This window comes from Takifugu rubripes, chromosome 11 (assembly GCF_901000725.2).
Source record: "Takifugu rubripes chromosome 11, fTakRub1.2, whole genome shotgun sequence".
NCBI lineage: Eukaryota > Metazoa > Chordata > Actinopteri > Tetraodontiformes > Tetraodontidae > Takifugu > Takifugu rubripes.
The window spans coordinates 13,601,276-13,619,953 of NC_042295.1; the positions used below are offsets into that span (position 1 = coordinate 13,601,276).

Below are 18,678 nucleotides of genomic sequence, written 5' to 3' on the forward strand. Positions count from 1 at the left end.
GAAGTTATTAAGTGAAGTGTTAAAACTCTCTTTTTAGCACAGTATTTATAAATATTTACTATTGTGTATTATATTTTACCATCAATAACAACATTAATTATATCTTGTCTCATTCAAGTAATTGCATATAAAGTTTGAAATAGATTTGTCCCAGCCTGAAAAGAGTGACATATCAGCGATTACAAGAAATTAGATGATTCAAGTGAATTAAAAAATGCAAATATTATAGTTTAGAATTTCCTAAGAATTTACAGTCTGTGCAGCCAGAAAACGACTATTTGATGGGACCACGCTCTAAACAAATTAGCCGGAGTAACACTACTACTGACTTTTGAGGGGGAAAAATACATACAAAACGTATTAATAATAGTCAAAATGCTAGGTGGATGGATGGATAGATGGATAAAACAGACCCAGTGTCTTACTTTAGGGTACAGGCAATATTCTTCTAAGGAAAGGTTAAATTACTATCTGTACTGCAACGCAGCAATGCGTTGCTTTCCAGCTAGAATACAACACGTTTGCAGAATTGTGCTGCGCGTCACTTGCTAAATTGATAATCCGCTCATTTTTCAATTAAGATTTTGTAATTTTCAGGTCGCAGCTACCTATTTTTGACAACAACGTATTAACAACGCATGACGCTTCCACGTTGGAACGTTGTACTGCCGGGATATTTGTCCTGGTCGGACCGTAATTCCAGACGGACCAAAACATCTTCCGAAAGTTGACGTGGAGGCGTTAATGTACAATGGCTGATGCTAAAGTAGACATTTCAGCGGATAGTTCCACTATAACACAGAACCAAAATGCACAATCACAAACCAACAATCCTCTGTCAAGGAAGCTAAACAAAATATTGGAGACAAGACTTGACAATGACAAGGTAAAACACCACATTTAATCTCGTTGCTAGCTCGCTAATGTTAGCTACATTCGAAAATGGTTATTGTTTACACCCAGAAACCTCGCTTATTTACCCCGGGATGAATTTTGTTTTCTATGTAATTGCTCAGCGCATCGACAACAGCACGTCTTCATCTATTTAACCGTGGTTGAGGTTGAAATTAAAATGGCACCGGTACACAAATGACGTTTTATGTTGCAGTTTTGTTTCAGGAGCATTTTGGGTTCGAATAAAATTAGCAGTTCTTTAGCAGAAATTGTTCACCATGCCAAGATATGAGCTTTTTAACCGTAATAACCAAGGGAACGTTTTTATTTGATGCATTATGAAAGGGGATTTGCAGAATCAGAAATTTGCCGTTTGCACTTGGTGGTATGATTTTAATTATGCCACTTTCAGGAGATGCTGGAAGCTTTGAAGGCACTTTCAGTGTTCTTCACTGAGAACAGTTTGAGAACCAGAAGGAATCTTCGTGGGGACATTGAGAGACGCAGCCTGGCAATTAATGAGGAATTCGCACAAATATTCAAAGCAGTAAAGGAGGTAAGAAAATGTCTTATAAACTGAACGGCAAGTTTTTAAAAAACAAGAAACACATCTGCAGACATAGGTGAGCATGTTAAGGTGTTGGAAGAACATAAAAATGTAGTTATGTCATAGACATGTTGAACCTCCATCTGTAAGACCTAGAAAAAACCTTTTTTTCTTAATCTTAATCTATGAATGTGGGTTTATTTGATATGATGGCGCTGTAACTGCAACGTATTCACTTTTTCACAGGAGCTTGAAAGTGTTAATGAGGATGTACAGGCCATGAGTGAATGTTGTGATGAAATGACCAACAGATTAAAGGTGAAAGTGATCATCTCCATGTTATTTAAGATACCGGCAAATTATTGCAATCAAGTCCACCATCTCATTTTAACAATTGCATTTGAAACCTTCTTTGACAGGCTGCTAAGGAGCAAACTCAAGACCTCATAGTGAAAACCAACAAGTTCCAGGGTGAAAAGTAAGTTCATTTTAGTGGTCCCTGGTACTGGGTTACACAGATTTAAACATAAAGATGAACCATCTTTAAAAATATACACGTTGCTGAACCGATGAATGGAAATGATGTCATGGATCGGATGCTTTTCTTTATAAACTGCTGAGAATGTTGTGTTCTCTTGATGCTTTGAGCATAGTGACAGTTCTCAAAAGAATATTTTATAGTTCAATTCGACTGGAGGGACTTGGGAATTTATGGGTGTCCATTCTCTGACTTGTTAGTAATTTTTTTCAGCGTGGACTGTTCTTTTGTCTTCATTGTATCATTTTGGTTGACAGCACCCGGGTTATTTCAAGGTCAAGCATTTTAAAATCTAGTACTTTGTAGTAAAGCCGTCTCTACTCACTAGTAACGTAGAAATAGAACCTCTTCTCTTGTAAAGTCTCATGAATGTGTTATGCCATGTGAAAAACCATTGTCTTTGGCAGTAGTCTCCTGTTTATGTATCTGTTGTGTTATTTGGAAAACCTTGAATATATAAGAGTATAATGACAATTCTCTGATTTATAATTCACAAATTCACTGATCTTTATTATTCATTATTCATTTACTATTCAAAAAAGGTGAAATGTTTTCACTTTTAGTGCGCATCTCTAGGGTGCCTCATTTATTCAGAGCTATTGCGCTTATTTTCTTTTAAGAGTAAATTTATGCTTAAGCCAAATTACTTCAGAGGAAATACGTGGTTGAAGCAAGAAGACTTGATAGCATTAATGTCTGAAAGTGAAGCACGTTCGCTCTGCTCATGCACCGCGCTGCTGTATACTGGGGGATATTTACGTAAATGAAGGTGCAGGACTTCATTCATTTAATCAGTCAGTTTAAACCTTTCTGTGAAATACAGAGGATATTTTTAAAACTTTAGATCATTACATGATCTAATTTTGTCCGTGCTTCTTGAGCTACAGATGGAGTTCCTGTTTACACATCGTCACACTCGGAGCATATTGATGATGAACAATCACAAGTCTTTCAGCGTGCTTTTGTAGTTGAACATGCGGATGGAGATTTGCTGACAGCACATATTAAAAGCTGTTAGATATGCAGGTCTAATCCACACAGCTCACAATAGAAAAGAGCCTGATAATGCAGCTGGCATGCTCAGCCAATGAGAGACTCTCACACTACTGGTGGATATTTTGGTAAAAGTCTCCAGCACAATAGTAGGCAAGGGTAACAGCTTGGGTCTACATATTATCCTGGTGGGTGGGTTCTCTCTGGTTACTCTGGGTTCACAAGAAAAACATTCACGCTGGGTTTATTGGGAACTAGACTGGGAGAGAAAGGGGTGCAATGCTTGTCCAGCAAAATGGTCTTCTCCAAACCCTGTGTAGCTGGAGGTTGGGGTAGCATTCATTAGCATGAGGCCTTTTTTGTTTAATGACCTTCTGAGTTCCTGCAAAAGACTTGTGTTCTACCTCATTATTATCACTTCCCAAGAAAGAAAGAAAGAGAGCGGGGGGGAAAGTAAAGAAAAAGGGCAACGTCTTCCTTGCATTTTATGATGGGGATTTTGTTGAATGAAATGTTCTGCATGGCCCCCGACTGGTCTTTCTCCTTGTATAGTGCTACCTTTGGGACCAGCTGTCCATCATCATGACATTTTCATTTGCAGAGCTACAACAGCACACACAGCCAGGATAGTGTTGACTCCACACTCAAGGCTTTGACCTTGTCTCCAGCAATATTGTCTCAGAAATGCTGCCAAGAGAAGTTTGGAGTCGGGCTGGCATCCTTAAAGACGCCCACCAGTCATTCCTTCTCGGTCCAGTCTGTTTTATAGGTCACCCTTTTGCTCAGCTATCCAGAGCTGCTTGTCTGTTTTCTATAATGCTCCCGTTGACAACAAATGTGTTGCAATTGCAGTACACTCTTATAGTCTAATAGGTTTGCTGAGAATGGACATTATTTCCAAAGCTCTACAGATTCTCTCGATTGTGTGTTTACCCGGCAGAGCAGGCCAGTTCTCGACTGTTTGCTGTCTTATCGGCTAGCGGCGCTGTCATTTGTCAGCTCTAATGAAATGGAAAATTGTATTGCTTACAGGGTGTCGAAGCAGCAGTGGAAGAGACGCCGCTGATGGTAGATGACCTTTGTTTTTCTGCCACCTCTCAGACAGGCTGCTGCTTTGTCATGAGCTCATCCTGTTAAAGACGTTGTCAGCAGGAGAATAAATGGACGTTTTGTGTTGTTCCCTAATGACACATGATGCTAGTCACCTGCCCTGCACCCTGTGATCTTTGCATTACAGCAACATGTCATCAGCTGAACAAGTTGAGACGTGTCACAAAGGATGTGCTGCATGTTGTATGACCGCTGCAGCATTCAGAGCCGAGGGTGTGATTGATTTATTTCTCCAGCTGCTCTGGAGTCGCTCCGGCACCTATAGTCATGCTCCTTGCTTACACGCCAGTGAGGCTTTTACAGGCAATTGTTAAACAATGGTGTTCAATATTGGCCCGCTCTTTCCTTGAAACAATTGTGTTTTACAAATTAATAAATAAAGTAGCGGTTCTTGCTTCTTGTCAGTACCTTTTGTGGTGTTGATTAAGATCATGATTATGGTCATTATTGAAGATTTTCCTCCAGAATAACCCAAAGGATTTTGTGCTGGTGGTCTGAGCAGACCTGGGTTTTTCTTCTTTCATTTATTTTAAGCACAACATGTCGCCACACTGGAGCTGGAGAGTGCAGCTTTCAAACCACACCTATTATCCACTTGCAGGAATGTTGGCAAGAAGACAGTTGTCTTGCCTAAAAAGCTATCTTTACTTCCCTTGTGTCACAGACACTGCATGGCTGCGCACGTCGCTCCATCTCGGAGACGAAGAACTCTTGTTGATTCACTTGAGTACACTGCTTCTCTGGGGCATTTGCTTATTGCTGTATATGAGCCGAATGTGTCAGGTTCTGACATCTCTGCAGAAAGTGATGGTTTGCTCCATTTTACTCACAGTTTATTGCCCCGCTGTCTACCTTTCCTGCCTCTGTAATGGTTGCAAGTTTTCCTTTTGTTGCCATTTACAATCTATAGAATTGATCTGATCACTGTCACTTTTAGCTCGGACATACAGTTTTTTATGTCCTCCAGGAAGGACTTTGTCACGTGGTCTGACATTTTTGTGTGTGAGTGTGTGCGTGTGTGTATGTGCGCTTCTATGTCCAAGACTAGAATGTCAGCCGTTAAAAACCTAAAAAAAAAGAATGAATAATACCCGCTGACACCAACCATTATTCAAGTTCTCTGCATTATAGTGGGCTTTAACAGATATTAAGATGTAATTATGTGGTTTTAGTTTTTCCAACATTTCCTGATCAGCTTTGCAAGATCTCCTGACGCCATAAACTGGGAGGGACTGGATTAACTTGTAGTTGCCAAATTTAATCTGCAGGTTAGCTTCTTCATGATTTATATTCCAGATTATAGCATGCAAAACGTTACAAAGAGGAGACACGAAGCCTTTTTCCTGATATTCTCTTGTGAAAATGTTATTTAAATACAAGAAAACTGAATGTTTATGACGGTTTGTGGCCACTAAACAGATGATCCAATTAGATTTTTGTCACAGCTTCCTGCGTGTATTTGCATATTGTGATAAATCCTTTTTAGAGACAGTATTAGCTTCGTGGTTTACAGGAGATTACCTATTTAATATTAATAATGCCTCTGTGTTCTGGACAGACAAGCACATTCATGTAATGATGCTCTTGTTAATTATGCACCCGTCGGTGTAATAAATCTCAGCATGATTGATTTTGTTATCAGCTCATCTTATTTCATCATTTTCAACTTTTCATTGATTAAGTTGGGGTGTGAAGGAGGAGAGAAAATGCTTAGAAGCTCATATTTCTCCCAGTGTTCCGCACATGTGTCTGTGCATGTCTGAGAGAATACTGATTCTGGGTCTGTGATACTGGCGTGTGACGTGGTTTGTGGATGTTGATTTGCAGCACAGACCAGTTTAAGTGGTCACTCGCTTAAATCCAAGCCCCCTTTGATTGTCTGTAGGGAGGAATGTTCAAAGGCCACACACAGAAATGCAAAATCATAGAATCCTCTTACAGATTTACAGCCTTTTACTTTCAGTTGGCTGAGCGTTGTTAATAGACGCTTGAGACAAGGTGGCGATGACGGTGTGTTTTCCCTCCTCCATCAAAATAACCTGGTGATTTACTGGCCCGCTCTTCTTTTCACAGACTGTGGTGAGAATATAGAAGAGGCAGTTTAGAGTTCTGAGAGCAGATGGAGGACAGATTTTCCCGCTTGTCTCGGCTGGTTGCCATAGTCCCGATTGTTTTGAGATGCGTACATTGTCTGCTTTGTTGTTATTGTGATAATGCTGCTCCCTTCTCCTTTTTATATTGTTTTCATTCGTCATACCTTCCTCTCCAACTGCAGGTCCTCACTCTGTTTTAGTCTGTGTTAGCGGCTTTACCTTGGAAAAGGTGTGTGTGGATTGTGACTGCCACCTGCTGTAGGACGTTAGGCATTACCATCTGAGGGGATTCACTTCGGAAGAGGGACATGAGATTTGTCTGAGCGTTTAATCTGAGTCAATTCAAATGAAATGTACTGATGAGGATTTAGATGTGACAGCAATGTTCATTCCCCTCAGTCATCGCCTGGAGGTGAGAGCTCAGGTTGTTCAGGCGTTCCTGGGCAAGTTTCAGCTGGCGACTGAAGAGATGGCAACCCTCCGTGGGGCTCGAGACGCACCTATTACTGAGGTAATTGGCAATATAAAGCATTATTTCTTTAAAACCCTCCTCTGTTCATCGTTTTCTGCCAATTTGTAATCCAGATTTCTCCTTTTATTTGCCCTTTAATTCCTTAGGATTTCTTTAAAGCCCTCAGACGAGTGAAACACATCCACGAGGATGTGAAAATCCTCCTGCGGACCAACCAGCAAACCGCAGGGTAGGCAGATGTTTCACTTTATATGTGAGGCTGTCTTCTGGTTACCACACAAATTCTGTTTGCATGGATTTGGTTTGTGCATTTGTTCCAGGTTGGAGATCATGGAGCAGATGGCTGTGTTACAGGAGACATCTTATGAGCTGCTCTACCGCTGGGCTCAGAGTGAGTGCGCAACAAAAACTCTCATGTAATCATTTACACATAACAGAATGTCTCGATATAAGAGTGAATTATGAGTGAATCATGTTTTTGTTTGTTTGCTGTCTGAATGGTTTTATTTTCCACAACATCTCGATGGCCTGAATAGAACTTGTTTGATCCTTTCCCACTTGTGTCCTTTTCTGGTTTTCATCCTACAGATGAATGCAGAGGCCTAACACAGGAGAACTGTGACATCGGCCCCGTGCTGACTGAAGCTATGGAAGCCTTGCAGGACCGACCTGTCCTTTACAAGTAACAAACACACTCTTCTGTGATAACATCAATAGTCTTATCCAGATCTGGACTGATGTGTAGCTAAGTTAGTCCCAGAAGCAGTTGGAATGGGACCAGGCACTGCAACTTGTTCTAGCCTTTTTTTTTAGATCATGTGTAGAATTCTCACATTTTCAGATTACTTAGAAATTTCCCATGTTGGATTATCCAAAATACACCTACCTCAGTTGCAGCTAAGGGTTCAAGGCCATGTGCTGGCTGGGGCTGTTGAGACTGAAGGAGCGGAGATAGTTTTTCATTCAGACATATCTTTTGTTTAGTCTGTTACAAAGGCTGTGACACCCAAGGAATCAAAACAGACTCAAAGTGTTTCCCTTTTGGAAAATCTGTCTGCTTTCTCCATTTACTGTATATCAGCTGCCAACTTCCCACACACAGACACAACCAGGCATTTTCACATGATGTTTAGGTCCCGTTCGTCTTTGTTTGGACAGGTACACCCTGGATGAATTTGGAACTGCGCGCAGGTCTGCGGTGGTGCGAGGCTTCATTGATGCCCTCACCCGCGGAGGGCCTGGAGGAACGCCACGGCCCATAGAGATGCATTCACATGACCCAATGAGGTACAGAAGAAATAGCAAACGTTGTCAGGATTTAGTCTGGTTGCACAGAATACACACAACACTGTTCTCAGGCTGAAGAGGTGTAGAGTGTCTCTTCTTGTAGAGAAGGACGTATGCAGCCATGCACGTGGGGCAGATTTACTAAGTTAATGTTACAGCTCAGGCAAGCAGGAATCCATTAACGTTTAATACCAGCCTGTCATAAGCAAAACGATTCACATTTCCCTTTGCTTCCATTTGGTATATAAATAGATAAATTACCCTTCAACTCTGATCTTATGTAGGCTTGTATTATTTATTAACTTTTAGTACTGTAGCATAAGATGTAAGGTTTGTGGTTCAACCTACAGAAAAGACCTCAGATGTGTGTATCTAGTAAACAGAACTGAAAAAACCTTAATAAGTCCAGTTGACGGAGAAAGCTTGTTTGGATAACTGTGACCTGGGTGATTGAGAATCTTCACAGGCTAAAAGACTGAAACTTTGACGATCTCGTGACTTTTCAAGCATTCAGTCTCTGTGATCGTGGTGAAAGAGCTGCTTATAGCTATTACAACCCCAGTTTATGTGTCAGGTATCATTAAGAAGAATTAGTTTATGAATGCATCTGTTTGTAGGAGCGTTCATTAAAACCAAGTGAAAAAAACTCCACTTAAACAATAAACGAAGCACTGAAGGTGAAGAAGTAAATACATATCTTTAGAACTATGCTATATTTGAAATTATATGTAGATTACTTTGTATAGACATGATCAATCGTATCCATAGGATCCTATCTTTGGGAAAATTCACATTTTCTCTACTTCCTTTTCCCCCTCCTCCTCATCTTATTACCTTCCTCCTGTGCCCAGAAGCCAGATGTTATTTCCTGTTCTGACCACTTCTCATGTCTCTCTATCCTCAAGCTCCTTCTTTTTACACAGAACTGACCCAGAAAAATTCTGCTTTGGCCTTGCAGGCTTTTTTTTTTTTAACCATTATATAACACCTAAGGATGTGCGTGAGTGTGTGCGCGCGCGTGTGTGAGAGAGAGAAAAAAAGAAAGAAAGAGTGGATTAAAGCATGTTTAGTGTCCAGAATCCTTTCCATGCGGGTAAATGTACCTTCATGTTGCTGTTTCAGGTATGTTGGGGACATGCTCGCTTGGCTGCACCAAGCCACCGCATCAGAGCGAGAACACCTAGAAGCTCTTCTGAAACACGTCACTCATCACGGTAGGACAACACCAGCAATGGCAACAGTCACAATGCTCTGATCACATATTTTATTTGTTTTAATCAACCTCTTTGGTTCTTTGTCAAGCTTAGAGTGACCTTGGCCTTTCCTTGCGGAGACAATTCCAGGCTATTAAGTGATTGCATTTATCTGTGTTTGTTTATGAAGGGATGATTACGACATCAACATAACTTGAGCTTGTGTGATGACATTGCTGATACATGGCTAATAACAGCAAGGTCGACAAAATAAGGTTTCTGTATTCGTGGAACCTCAGAAAAGTACAAGAAAGATGCGTCTGTCTCCCTCTTGTTTTAGGTGTGGAGGATAACATGCAGGAGGTGGTTGGACACGTCACTGAGGGTGTCTGCAGGCCGCTTAAGGTGAGTAAATGAAAGCACTCGGGTAGATTTGACTACACCACTCAACTACTGTGTCTTCCTCTGTCAGGTTCGAATTGAACAGGTCATTGTTGCTGACCCTGGCGCCGTCCTGCTGCACAAACTCTCCAACCTGCTCAAGTTCTACCACCACACCATCAGGTATTTGAAGTCACCCAGGAGATACAGCAATTTAAAAAAAAAAGATATTCACATTGTTCAGATGCATCCTTCTTGTGATCATTTTCCAGCTCTATTATTGGAACCAGTGCGGTTTCTTTACTCGTCACTATTGAAGAAATGCACATCCTCAGCAAAAAGATGTTCTTCAATAGCCTGAGCCTTCATGCAAGCAGGCTTATGGATAAGGTATGTTAAAAGTGATTTGGATTGGAATCATTGCTAAAATTGTTTTTGTGCTATTTTGTGTAAGACAGGAAACATTACATCATCAAACATTTCTTTCATAACATTTAAATAACAGTTCAGCTCGCAACTATTGTCAACATTTTAACATTCAGTGCAAAGCAAGTTGCTAATAGGCTTCAGACTATTGTTGGTAATAGTTAAATGAGCATCTAAACACATTGTAGCACAAGTGGGATCTCTTTCACACGAGGCTAGCTGTGTGCCAATCAATAGCAGTTGCAGCCATTGTCCCTGTAGCTCGGTGTTAATCAAATTGGAGTCCCTCAGGGTTTTTGTGTCAATTCCGGCTAATTCCAGGAACACAGCCTTCTCATAATTCTCTCCATTAGGTGGACAAAGGTGACTGGGCTCAGTTCTGTCTCCATGCAGAGGCTAATAGAATCAAACCACTCCTGATTTTATAAGCGTTTCCTGCTCTGACCACAAAGAAGCACATAGAATTTGGAGGTTTTATCTGTTTATGATGTAGGAAAAACTTCAACAGATCTTGTATAAATGACAGAACTCTGCTATGATTATTAAAATTGATATTTTCATAAACTACTACCTCTGTTGTTGGACAGGTGGAGCTCCCACCTGCAGACTTGGGGCCAACAGGCTCTCTTACACAGACCCTCTCCCTCCTCAGGGAGGTGCTGGCCTCCCATGATTCCTCAGTGGTTCCTCTGGATGCTCGCCAGGCTGACTTTGCTCAGGTGAGCTCATCTGCAACCTGACAATGCATCCCTATATTTTAATGTTCTTGTCATTGTTTAGTGATACCACAGTGGTATCTTCTGGCTGTGTTGTGTTTCTCTCCCAGGTGCTGTCTTGCATCCTGGATCCCCTCCTACAGTTGTGCACCGTGTCAGCCAGTAACCTGGGCACTGCCGACATGGCCTGCTATATGGTCAACTCCCTGTACGTCATGAAGACAACGCTGGCTCTCTTTGAGTTCACAGACAAACGTCTGGAGATGCTCGAGTTCCAGGTGTGCACAGATTGTAAACAATAGGCAACACACAGGTATTGAATACGTTTTTAAGCCTTTACCTGATGCTACTTATATGAAATTGAAGGTAGTGCATGGTAACACATCAGGAAACAACTGTTCTTGTTATTTTTGCCTCTACATTCACGTCATATTGGTTTAAGCACAGTAGTGTCGTCCTTGTGACTAATTAATTATTGAGTTCTTGTCATTGAAAACCCATATTTAATTTACTGTGAGTGAAAAAGATGTGCAACATGTATTGTTGGGCATGCTCATTGTGCCCCATCTGCCAGTCTGTTTTTTTTAACATCTTTTGTAAATGAACTCCTCAAGAGCTCCAATGGAAGTTGCATTATCAAGAGCGCGCCGGTCCTCCATTAGCCACAAGTACCGGTGATTCATATCACAGTCTCGCGATGGATTTTAATCTGCTTCTCTACGTTTTGTAGATCGAGGCTCATCTTGACACTCTCATCAACGAGCAGGCGTCATACGTGCTGACGAGAGCTGGGCTCAGTTACATCTACAGCTGCGTGCAGCAGCACTGTGCTGAGCAGGTAGAGCACTAACCCCCACATCACCTGCACACATTTGTTCAGACACAGAACTTTTCTTTCATCATCTGAACTCAATAATATCCTTTTGTTTCATATTATTACTGCATTTCCACGAATACACTTTTTAACCTTTGCTAGTCTAATTACACGATCATTACATAACATTCTATCAAATTTTCCCATGCGAAACATGGTAGCAGGACATATTGCCTCCCAATAAAAGACATTAACTCAGTACACCGATAATATTCTTTCCTCATTGTAACACACTTGGCTGCCTGAGACCCAAGCCAGCTGGTTGTGTCAGGGTCACCTGGACCTTATTAGAACTATAATTCAACATTCTTCATTCTTCTAATATTTAGAATGACTAAGTGTGACTTGTGCTAATAGAATAAGTGTGAATGCAGATGTTCCTTCTCCCTGTATATCGGTCTCTTTGCCACCCACAGTTTGCATCTTATTAATGATAATTTGTCAACACTGACAACGTTGCACACTAGAGCACACGATAAATAACATTATTGTCTAATGGATCATATTTTTGAAATGTTGACAGTCAATGTAACAGCTTCTTTTTTTGTTGAAATATTTCACGAAGCCCTTCGCTTCCCATTGATTTCTCTCTCATTTATAAATATGTGCTGTGTTGTTTCTTAACAGAAATGGAAGTATTTCTCTTGATTTTCTACCTGAGCGCTAATGGGGTCCAAGCTCTGAATAAGAATATTTGTCTGCTGCTCAGCTCAACGCTCGGCCCTCCTTAGGGATTTTTTTTTCCAGCTGTGATCGTATTAACCATCTCCACAGGAAACATCTCACGTGAAGGAGCTCTGACTGTAGTCCAGACTTTTTCAGATTAATTTGGATCTCTGTCCTTTGCCACCTCTCATGTGGAACTGCTGTATTAAATCATGGCTGTTCCCAGGTGCCATAAAATCATTCCTGGTACCGCCTGCAGCTTTGACCCACGCACTGCTGTTTACTGCTTTTAATGTTGGTAATTCAGGCATTTAAGCTCGGCTTAATGTCACCATTCTGGATAATCAGTGTCAGCTAATTGCCTGAAAGCGACCTGCTGGTGCACTTACCACGCAGCGTTTTCATGTCCACCTCAAGATATAGATAGGGTTAGGGTTATTTTTTTACAGCTAAAGATTTACAGGTTGTGTACAAGTTGTGCTATTTTATTTAAAAGCTCAACTCATCAATGAGGACAGGGTGGTTATTGGTTAGGATACAAATTTTATGGATTGGAGGCCTTGTAATTACATTACAGGGTTTATTTTGATACGAGATCATTTTTTTCCAGTGCAGCGTCTAAGTAATTTCATGTATAACGTTAACCATCAATTTAACAGTGACCGTGGAAAGAATGGAATGCCCGATTGTCCTCATTTTTGTGCCATTGTGAGATTCAACATTGCTTTCGCTCAAACGGGGCGGCCTTGTTTCAGATTCTAACCCAGTGGTCTGTTTCAGGGGCCGCTGTCGCTGCTCCCCAGTTTGGACGGCTCTTCTGTTAAAACAGCAATGGTGAGTTCCCTGCGTTAATAAAAGAACCAATTTCTCCGTTGTTTTTAATTTTCCTCGGCTGACCCACCGGTAACTGTGTCTAATCAAAAGGTCCAGTTTGACCGGTACCTGTCATCTCCAGACACGCTGGTGATGCCACAGCTCAACTTCCTGCTCAGCGCGGCCATCAAGTGAGTGTTCCTGTTAAATGCAGCTCTCACTCTTTGGGAGAAAAAGGAGAAACCAGAACTGTTTACAGCCTGTCACAGCCTTTCTACAGGACTAAAACTAGAACAGAGGCCTGTAGAAATAATATTTAGCATTCATTAGATAAAAGAGATGTACTAAAATCATTAATGCACTCCAAACAAACCGGTCAACCAGAGGCACTGTGACTTTAGTAGCTAAATGGCTACATCCTCCACCACAGTGAAAGAGCGACCTGTAGGACCGCCTGTATTTGTCTTATTGATCTGAAAATGCACATGCTTTTAGCTCAATTCAGCTGCTACATTGGAGCACTCTTTCTATGAGTCACGTTTACTGGGAAGTGTAGCAGGCTTGAGGAGCACTATGTACCTCAGGTTAATGTTCTCTATTAATGGACATGGGAGGACTGACGTGCAGGACGCCATTAATTAGCGTCTGGTCCATTTCTTACTTACACCCGTTCCCTGAAATGATTCCTCCTCTTTGTCTTTGTCTTGTTCGAGCCCTGCTTCTCCGTTCACCTAAATGCACAAAAACACTAACTAGCACTCTGAAAACACCGCTGAAGCACACAACTAATGGAAAATGTGCTTTTAGATTCCCGTCATTTCACATTTGGTGCGAGTGCAGAGCACTTTGCGTGGAATAAGGCAGAACGCTGCAGCACTATGGTTCCATGTTCTCAGTGGGCCAATTAAAAATCTGAATCTTCTGCAGCTGAGTGGGATACAACAGAGGTACTTTCCCTAAGTATTTGAGTCCTCTCTGAGGGCTTTCCACCACAAATGTTACATCCAATATATTCATATGCAACATTCCTCATTTCCGTATCAGGAAATGACAACGAATGCTTTGATATCGATGTCTTCAGTAGAAAATCTAAGTAAAGTTGATGTTTTTCCTAAATCGGTGCCTGTTCCCGATATTCTGGATTAATATCGCATGTATCTATAGATGGCGGTGTGTGCCAGGTTCTGCTACACTGTGTATTGAATTTAAAAAAGCACTTGTGACAAATTCTTACTCAAAGATGAGTTATTCCAGGTTTTTACTAACAACTAATTGCCGCATAACTCTGTTAATTCAATTCTCAATAGAATTGCTTCCATTTCAGAGGTCAATTCACATCGGCAGCCCATTTTATCTGGCTAAAAATCTGGAGTTTTATCTGTTTGTGCAGGGAGCAGATTTTCCGTCAGTCTACAGAGCTGGTGTGCAGGGCCTATGGGGAGGTGTACACAGCGCTGACCAGCCCATCGAATGGCTACAAAGACCCAGAGACCCTGGTGCCCAGGTCACCAAAGCAGGTTCAGACCTTGTTGTGCTGAGATACAGTTTTTTTTTCATGTGGCTGTGGACTGTGTACAGAATTTCAAAAGTCTATGAGCCAAGTTTTTATGGGAAATTATGGCTGCGGGTTACTGTCAGGGTGCGTAGTCACTCTATCCCTTTTATGTCACATTATTCTGATTATTTGTGCTGTTGTTTCTCATTATATGTACACTCTGTGGCCCATGGTTGTACAAATCTTTGTATTTATTTGTAACAATACACTGTTAATCTAAAAATGACAAACTTTGAGATGTTTTTGTCCAGCGGTCAGGAAGAATTTCAGCACAGATATCCCATCATAAACAGCACCAGGGCTCTGCTTCCCAGCTGAAAAACAGCACAGCCCTCCTTCAGCTGTATACACCATCTGTAAGTCGATACGTGGAGGTGCACGGTTCTGACCTGCAGGAGTATTAATGAGTCGGCAGATGTGAGAGGAGATGGAGTCGTCACCTAGAAGCAGGTAGGGATGTGCTGGATGGCAAACATTCGCCCCATCATCCGCTCCACATGAGCGGCTTTTACGCGCTGAGGCGCGAGAGCAGCAGGAATCTGGGTTAAAGGCTGATACCTGCAGTCCTTGTTTTGTCCCCTCTCGCTCAAGTGGGGGTTAATTCCTGCCCATCCGCAGCTGCGGCCTCATCAATCACCTCAGGAGACACCGAAAGACAGGAGAAGCCGAGCTACCGGGAATCGGTTTAGTGTCTCGGCACAACGGCAAACCCGATGATCCTGTAGTTCTCCATTCACGCTGACACCTGTCATGTGCCGCTGCCTCACTTCAAAATGAATCACCAGCCACTTCAAGAAGATTCTGATCAATGTATTGCGTCATAAAGGATTTTAGAGTCACCAAAAAGGTGAGCCATTTAAAAATAGCCCATACACATAGCTCTTTGTTGGCTAAGCTATTATCTCTGAAATACTTAGAGGAGGCATTTCTACACTAGATGCATTAAAATGAAAATATGAATTATTCAGGAAGCTGCATGTACAAATGCATAATGAATCACGCTGAGGCCAGTCTTGCTTCACATGGGCAGCAGTACAAGTGTAGGTGGAAGTTTTCCTCACTATTCTTTTGAGTGATAAAGCTAAACACATTCACATTCATGTGTTCCAAAAAGGCGGCTCTTTCAGAAATTAGTGGTCAAAGCGAAAGAAAGTTGCTTTTAAACCCCCGTTGACCAAGGACAACACAAAGAATATGCTTTTTTCGATCATTATAAGATGACAAAAACAAATATGTAAGTGCTTTTTTAGTCTTGGGCTCCTAATCTTCCCACGCAGATAACGGCCCACTCGGGTGGAAGTTGTTGAGAAAGCGTGATGAAATCTCGACTTTGCACCGTGAAACATCAAAGGTAGAACGCTTACGAGCGCCCCGCGCTGATCGATCGGCGTGATCGTCAGCCTTATGCCGTGATGACGGTTTATTACATCACTGGCAGAGACGTGATGGACAGACCGAGCCAGTCATCCACCCCCCTCTAAGATTACTATCTAAGGCCTTTCAGAAAGGTCTTAATTATGTAACTCGTACTCACTCCATTGTACACTCACTCTTTTATCGTCCAAGTAGCTTTTTCATGCCTCATCAGTGCTGTCATTATTTATTCACTCCATTTATTTCCCGCCTGTAGATGTTATTATGTGCCGTGCTTTGCCAGCAGAAGAGGCTGGATGAAGTGGCGGCCTGGGCCACGCTCGCGCTACTTATCTGATTCTCCGCTCTCCTTGTCTCACGAATCAGCGTTTTATTCCGGGCACTCGACAGCAGCGAGCCACAGAAGCCTCAAAAGCGGCCACAGAGTCGGCGTTGGCGGCTTGTGGCGGTGACACGTAAGACGGGAGTTATTAATGCAAGTCCATCTGGCAGTGATATTGACGGACCAGATGTATGTCCAGGTGGCCTGATAAACACAGCGCGGGGACGTGGACAGCGGCGTGTTTGGTTAGATGTGGGCTGAGAGCGAAGCGCAGAAATGACTGGATGACTCCGGCCAGGGCCCAGCCAATGGCGAGGCCGCTTTGCCCCGGCTCTGTGGGGAAGCCCCCTTCCCCCCTTCCCCAAGCAGCGCCCCAGAATCCCGGTACAGTATTGCATGGCTGCGATCCTTCATTGTGTAAACTTTTCAGCACAGCGGAAACATGTTTGCTTTGGCTGTTTTGGCCACTTTATACAGAGTCCAGATCCCAACACGCTCATTTCACTTGTTGTCAATGCAGTTGTTTCATCAGCAGGCAGGTTTGTTCCCGACCACCGGGCCTCGCGGAGCCCGACGGCCGCGCCGCACTCGAACATTTAGAAGCACTTTCTCAGAGTTTTTAGACGCGCTGCACATTTGGCACCGGCGCACCGCCGAATCAATAGAGCTCAGAGACAGACAGACCTTTTCACACCAAGCGAAAGAGGACAAGAACACGCAGCGAATTCATGACTAACGCCTCTGAGTAATCCAGCAAGCTGTCAATCATTACTCATCCACCGGGCGCTGCTGCCGCGCTCTCATTGGTCCGGCTGGTCGCGCTGCTGCCCTCTTCAAACGTGGCCCTGTGACTCGTGGTGCTGTGGCGGCACAACAGGCCCGAGCTGTGCGTGTGCGTGAGGGCTCGGGTCTGTTTGTGTGTCGGCGAAGAAGAAAGGCGGCAATTATACGGTCAGGGGTGGCTCTTGTCGCCAGAGTCATGGCCGCCGTCCAGCCCCCCCCTTACTTTCATGTGTTTCTGCTTAGGGACAGTAAACAGACACGAATGCGTGCATGAGACGGAGCTGCATCACACCCAGCTGTGTTTTGAGGCTGGGATCCAGTCAAATCCAGCACCGTTGCCAGTATTTTGGACATAGTGACCGTCGTAAACCTCCAGACCTCAGATCAGATGTGCAGTAAACAGATGAACTAAGTATACACCCGATGGTTTCGTTCCATTTTTAAGCTTTTCACATAATCAACACCAGTAGAAGTTTTTTTTTATACTTGACTTAATAGCAGAGGGCTTAAGCATAAATACTTCTTTACATAGATCGCGCAACTACATCTGAAAGTGACAGATTTGAGTCATTCTAAAATCTGCCTGTTATTGTCCCATGCTGTCTGAAGCATCTTTTCATTCATGTGGTGCTCGCGTGACGTCTCTGGGGTACTTCACGGACTTTAAAGAACATGTTTTACAAAGCTTTTCTGGCCAGCAGCTCAACACGCAAAGGCAACTCTGTCTTTGATGCGGAGAAGATGAGAAGAGAGCGCTCGGGGTCGGCTGCAGGGTGTGCTCTGGTGTGTGCACAGAGACGGCTCTGGAGATCTGGAGGGGGGCGGGCAGAGACCCCGTTACTGAGTAACCCAGAGCAGAGCTCACATATTCACCTTTCCCCTAATAGCCCTTCACCTTCGGAACCACGTGAAATTGGCCTGTACGCTGACTCCCTACAGTGTGCACTCATAATCACACACACAGCCAGTGAGCATCACTGCAGCACACACACACACACACACACACACACACACTATCCTACTTATATGCTTTAGTACGGTTTATGGCACCAATATACTTTTTGTCGAGACACGTTTTAGCAATCATCTCTGGTAAATTAACACGCACACAGTCACATCATCTATTTTGATCAAGCGTAGGCCAAATAGGAGCATTAATGGGCAGAAATAACGCACTACACTTGTGGATTCACTCACTTTAGTTAAGTCGCTACACAAGCAAGGTGAACCTCCATTCACACGTCTGACCAAATGTTGCTTTTAACCCGTCCTTCACTCTGCAGTACTCAAGTTCACTCTTTATATTCCAGCATTTCACACTGTTTCTTAAGCCTATTAAAATGATGCAATCACTCTGGAGCCGACATGGGAGGGGCCATTTCATAAAAACATATATTTTGGGGAGAGACGGCAGTTTTCTGTCCTACGCTATGAATCTGAAGAGCACCTTACTTTTACATAGATGAACTGTGTTTAACATGCCAAAGAACTACTGCTCTCGTGCACGAGGTAAAGATGCACGTGTTATGCAATGCTCTGTATGACGAGCACAGTGCTCTCTTCCCATGAAGTCCTTTGCGCACGTTCTACCAGCTTTCTGTAGGTCACGGACATCAATTCTTCCCTCCGGCTTAACTGTTC

General features: G+C 42.8%; 1 protein-coding gene across 1 annotated transcript; it reads left to right on the forward strand.

Moving 5' to 3' along the window:
- The first annotated feature begins 549 nt into the window (after positions 1-549).
- On the forward strand, positions 550-14,784 carry cog6 (component of oligomeric golgi complex 6). Its single transcript, XM_003968665.3, has 19 exons — positions 550-886; positions 1,307-1,450; positions 1,688-1,759; positions 1,861-1,919; positions 6,575-6,686; positions 6,794-6,876; positions 6,968-7,038; positions 7,236-7,329; positions 7,806-7,934; positions 9,057-9,148; positions 9,468-9,532; positions 9,600-9,691; positions 9,781-9,898; positions 10,522-10,653; positions 10,761-10,928; positions 11,381-11,488; positions 12,971-13,024; positions 13,115-13,194; positions 14,394-14,784. Exons 1-19 carry the CDS (start codon positions 752-754, stop codon positions 14,539-14,541), a joined length of 1,956 nt encoding a protein of 651 aa, XP_003968714.1. The 5' UTR covers positions 550-751; the 3' UTR covers positions 14,542-14,784.
- Positions 14,785-18,678: the final 3,894 nt, after the last annotated feature.

What these genes read in the sequence shown, in the direction of transcription:
- cog6 (XM_003968665.3), top strand. Translation starts at nt 752, where the DNA reads ATGGCTGATGCTAAAGTAGACATTTCAGCGGATAGTTCCACTATAACA. An exon ending in TGGAGATGCTCGAGTTCCAG is followed by an intron (nt 10,929 to 11,380) that starts GTGTGCACAGAT and finishes TACGTTTTGTAG; the next exon opens with ATCGAGGCTCATCTTGACAC. An exon ending in CTGCTCAGCGCGGCCATCAA is followed by an intron (nt 13,195 to 14,393) that starts GTGAGTGTTCCT and finishes CTGTTTGTGCAG; the next exon opens with GGAGCAGATTTTCCGTCAGT.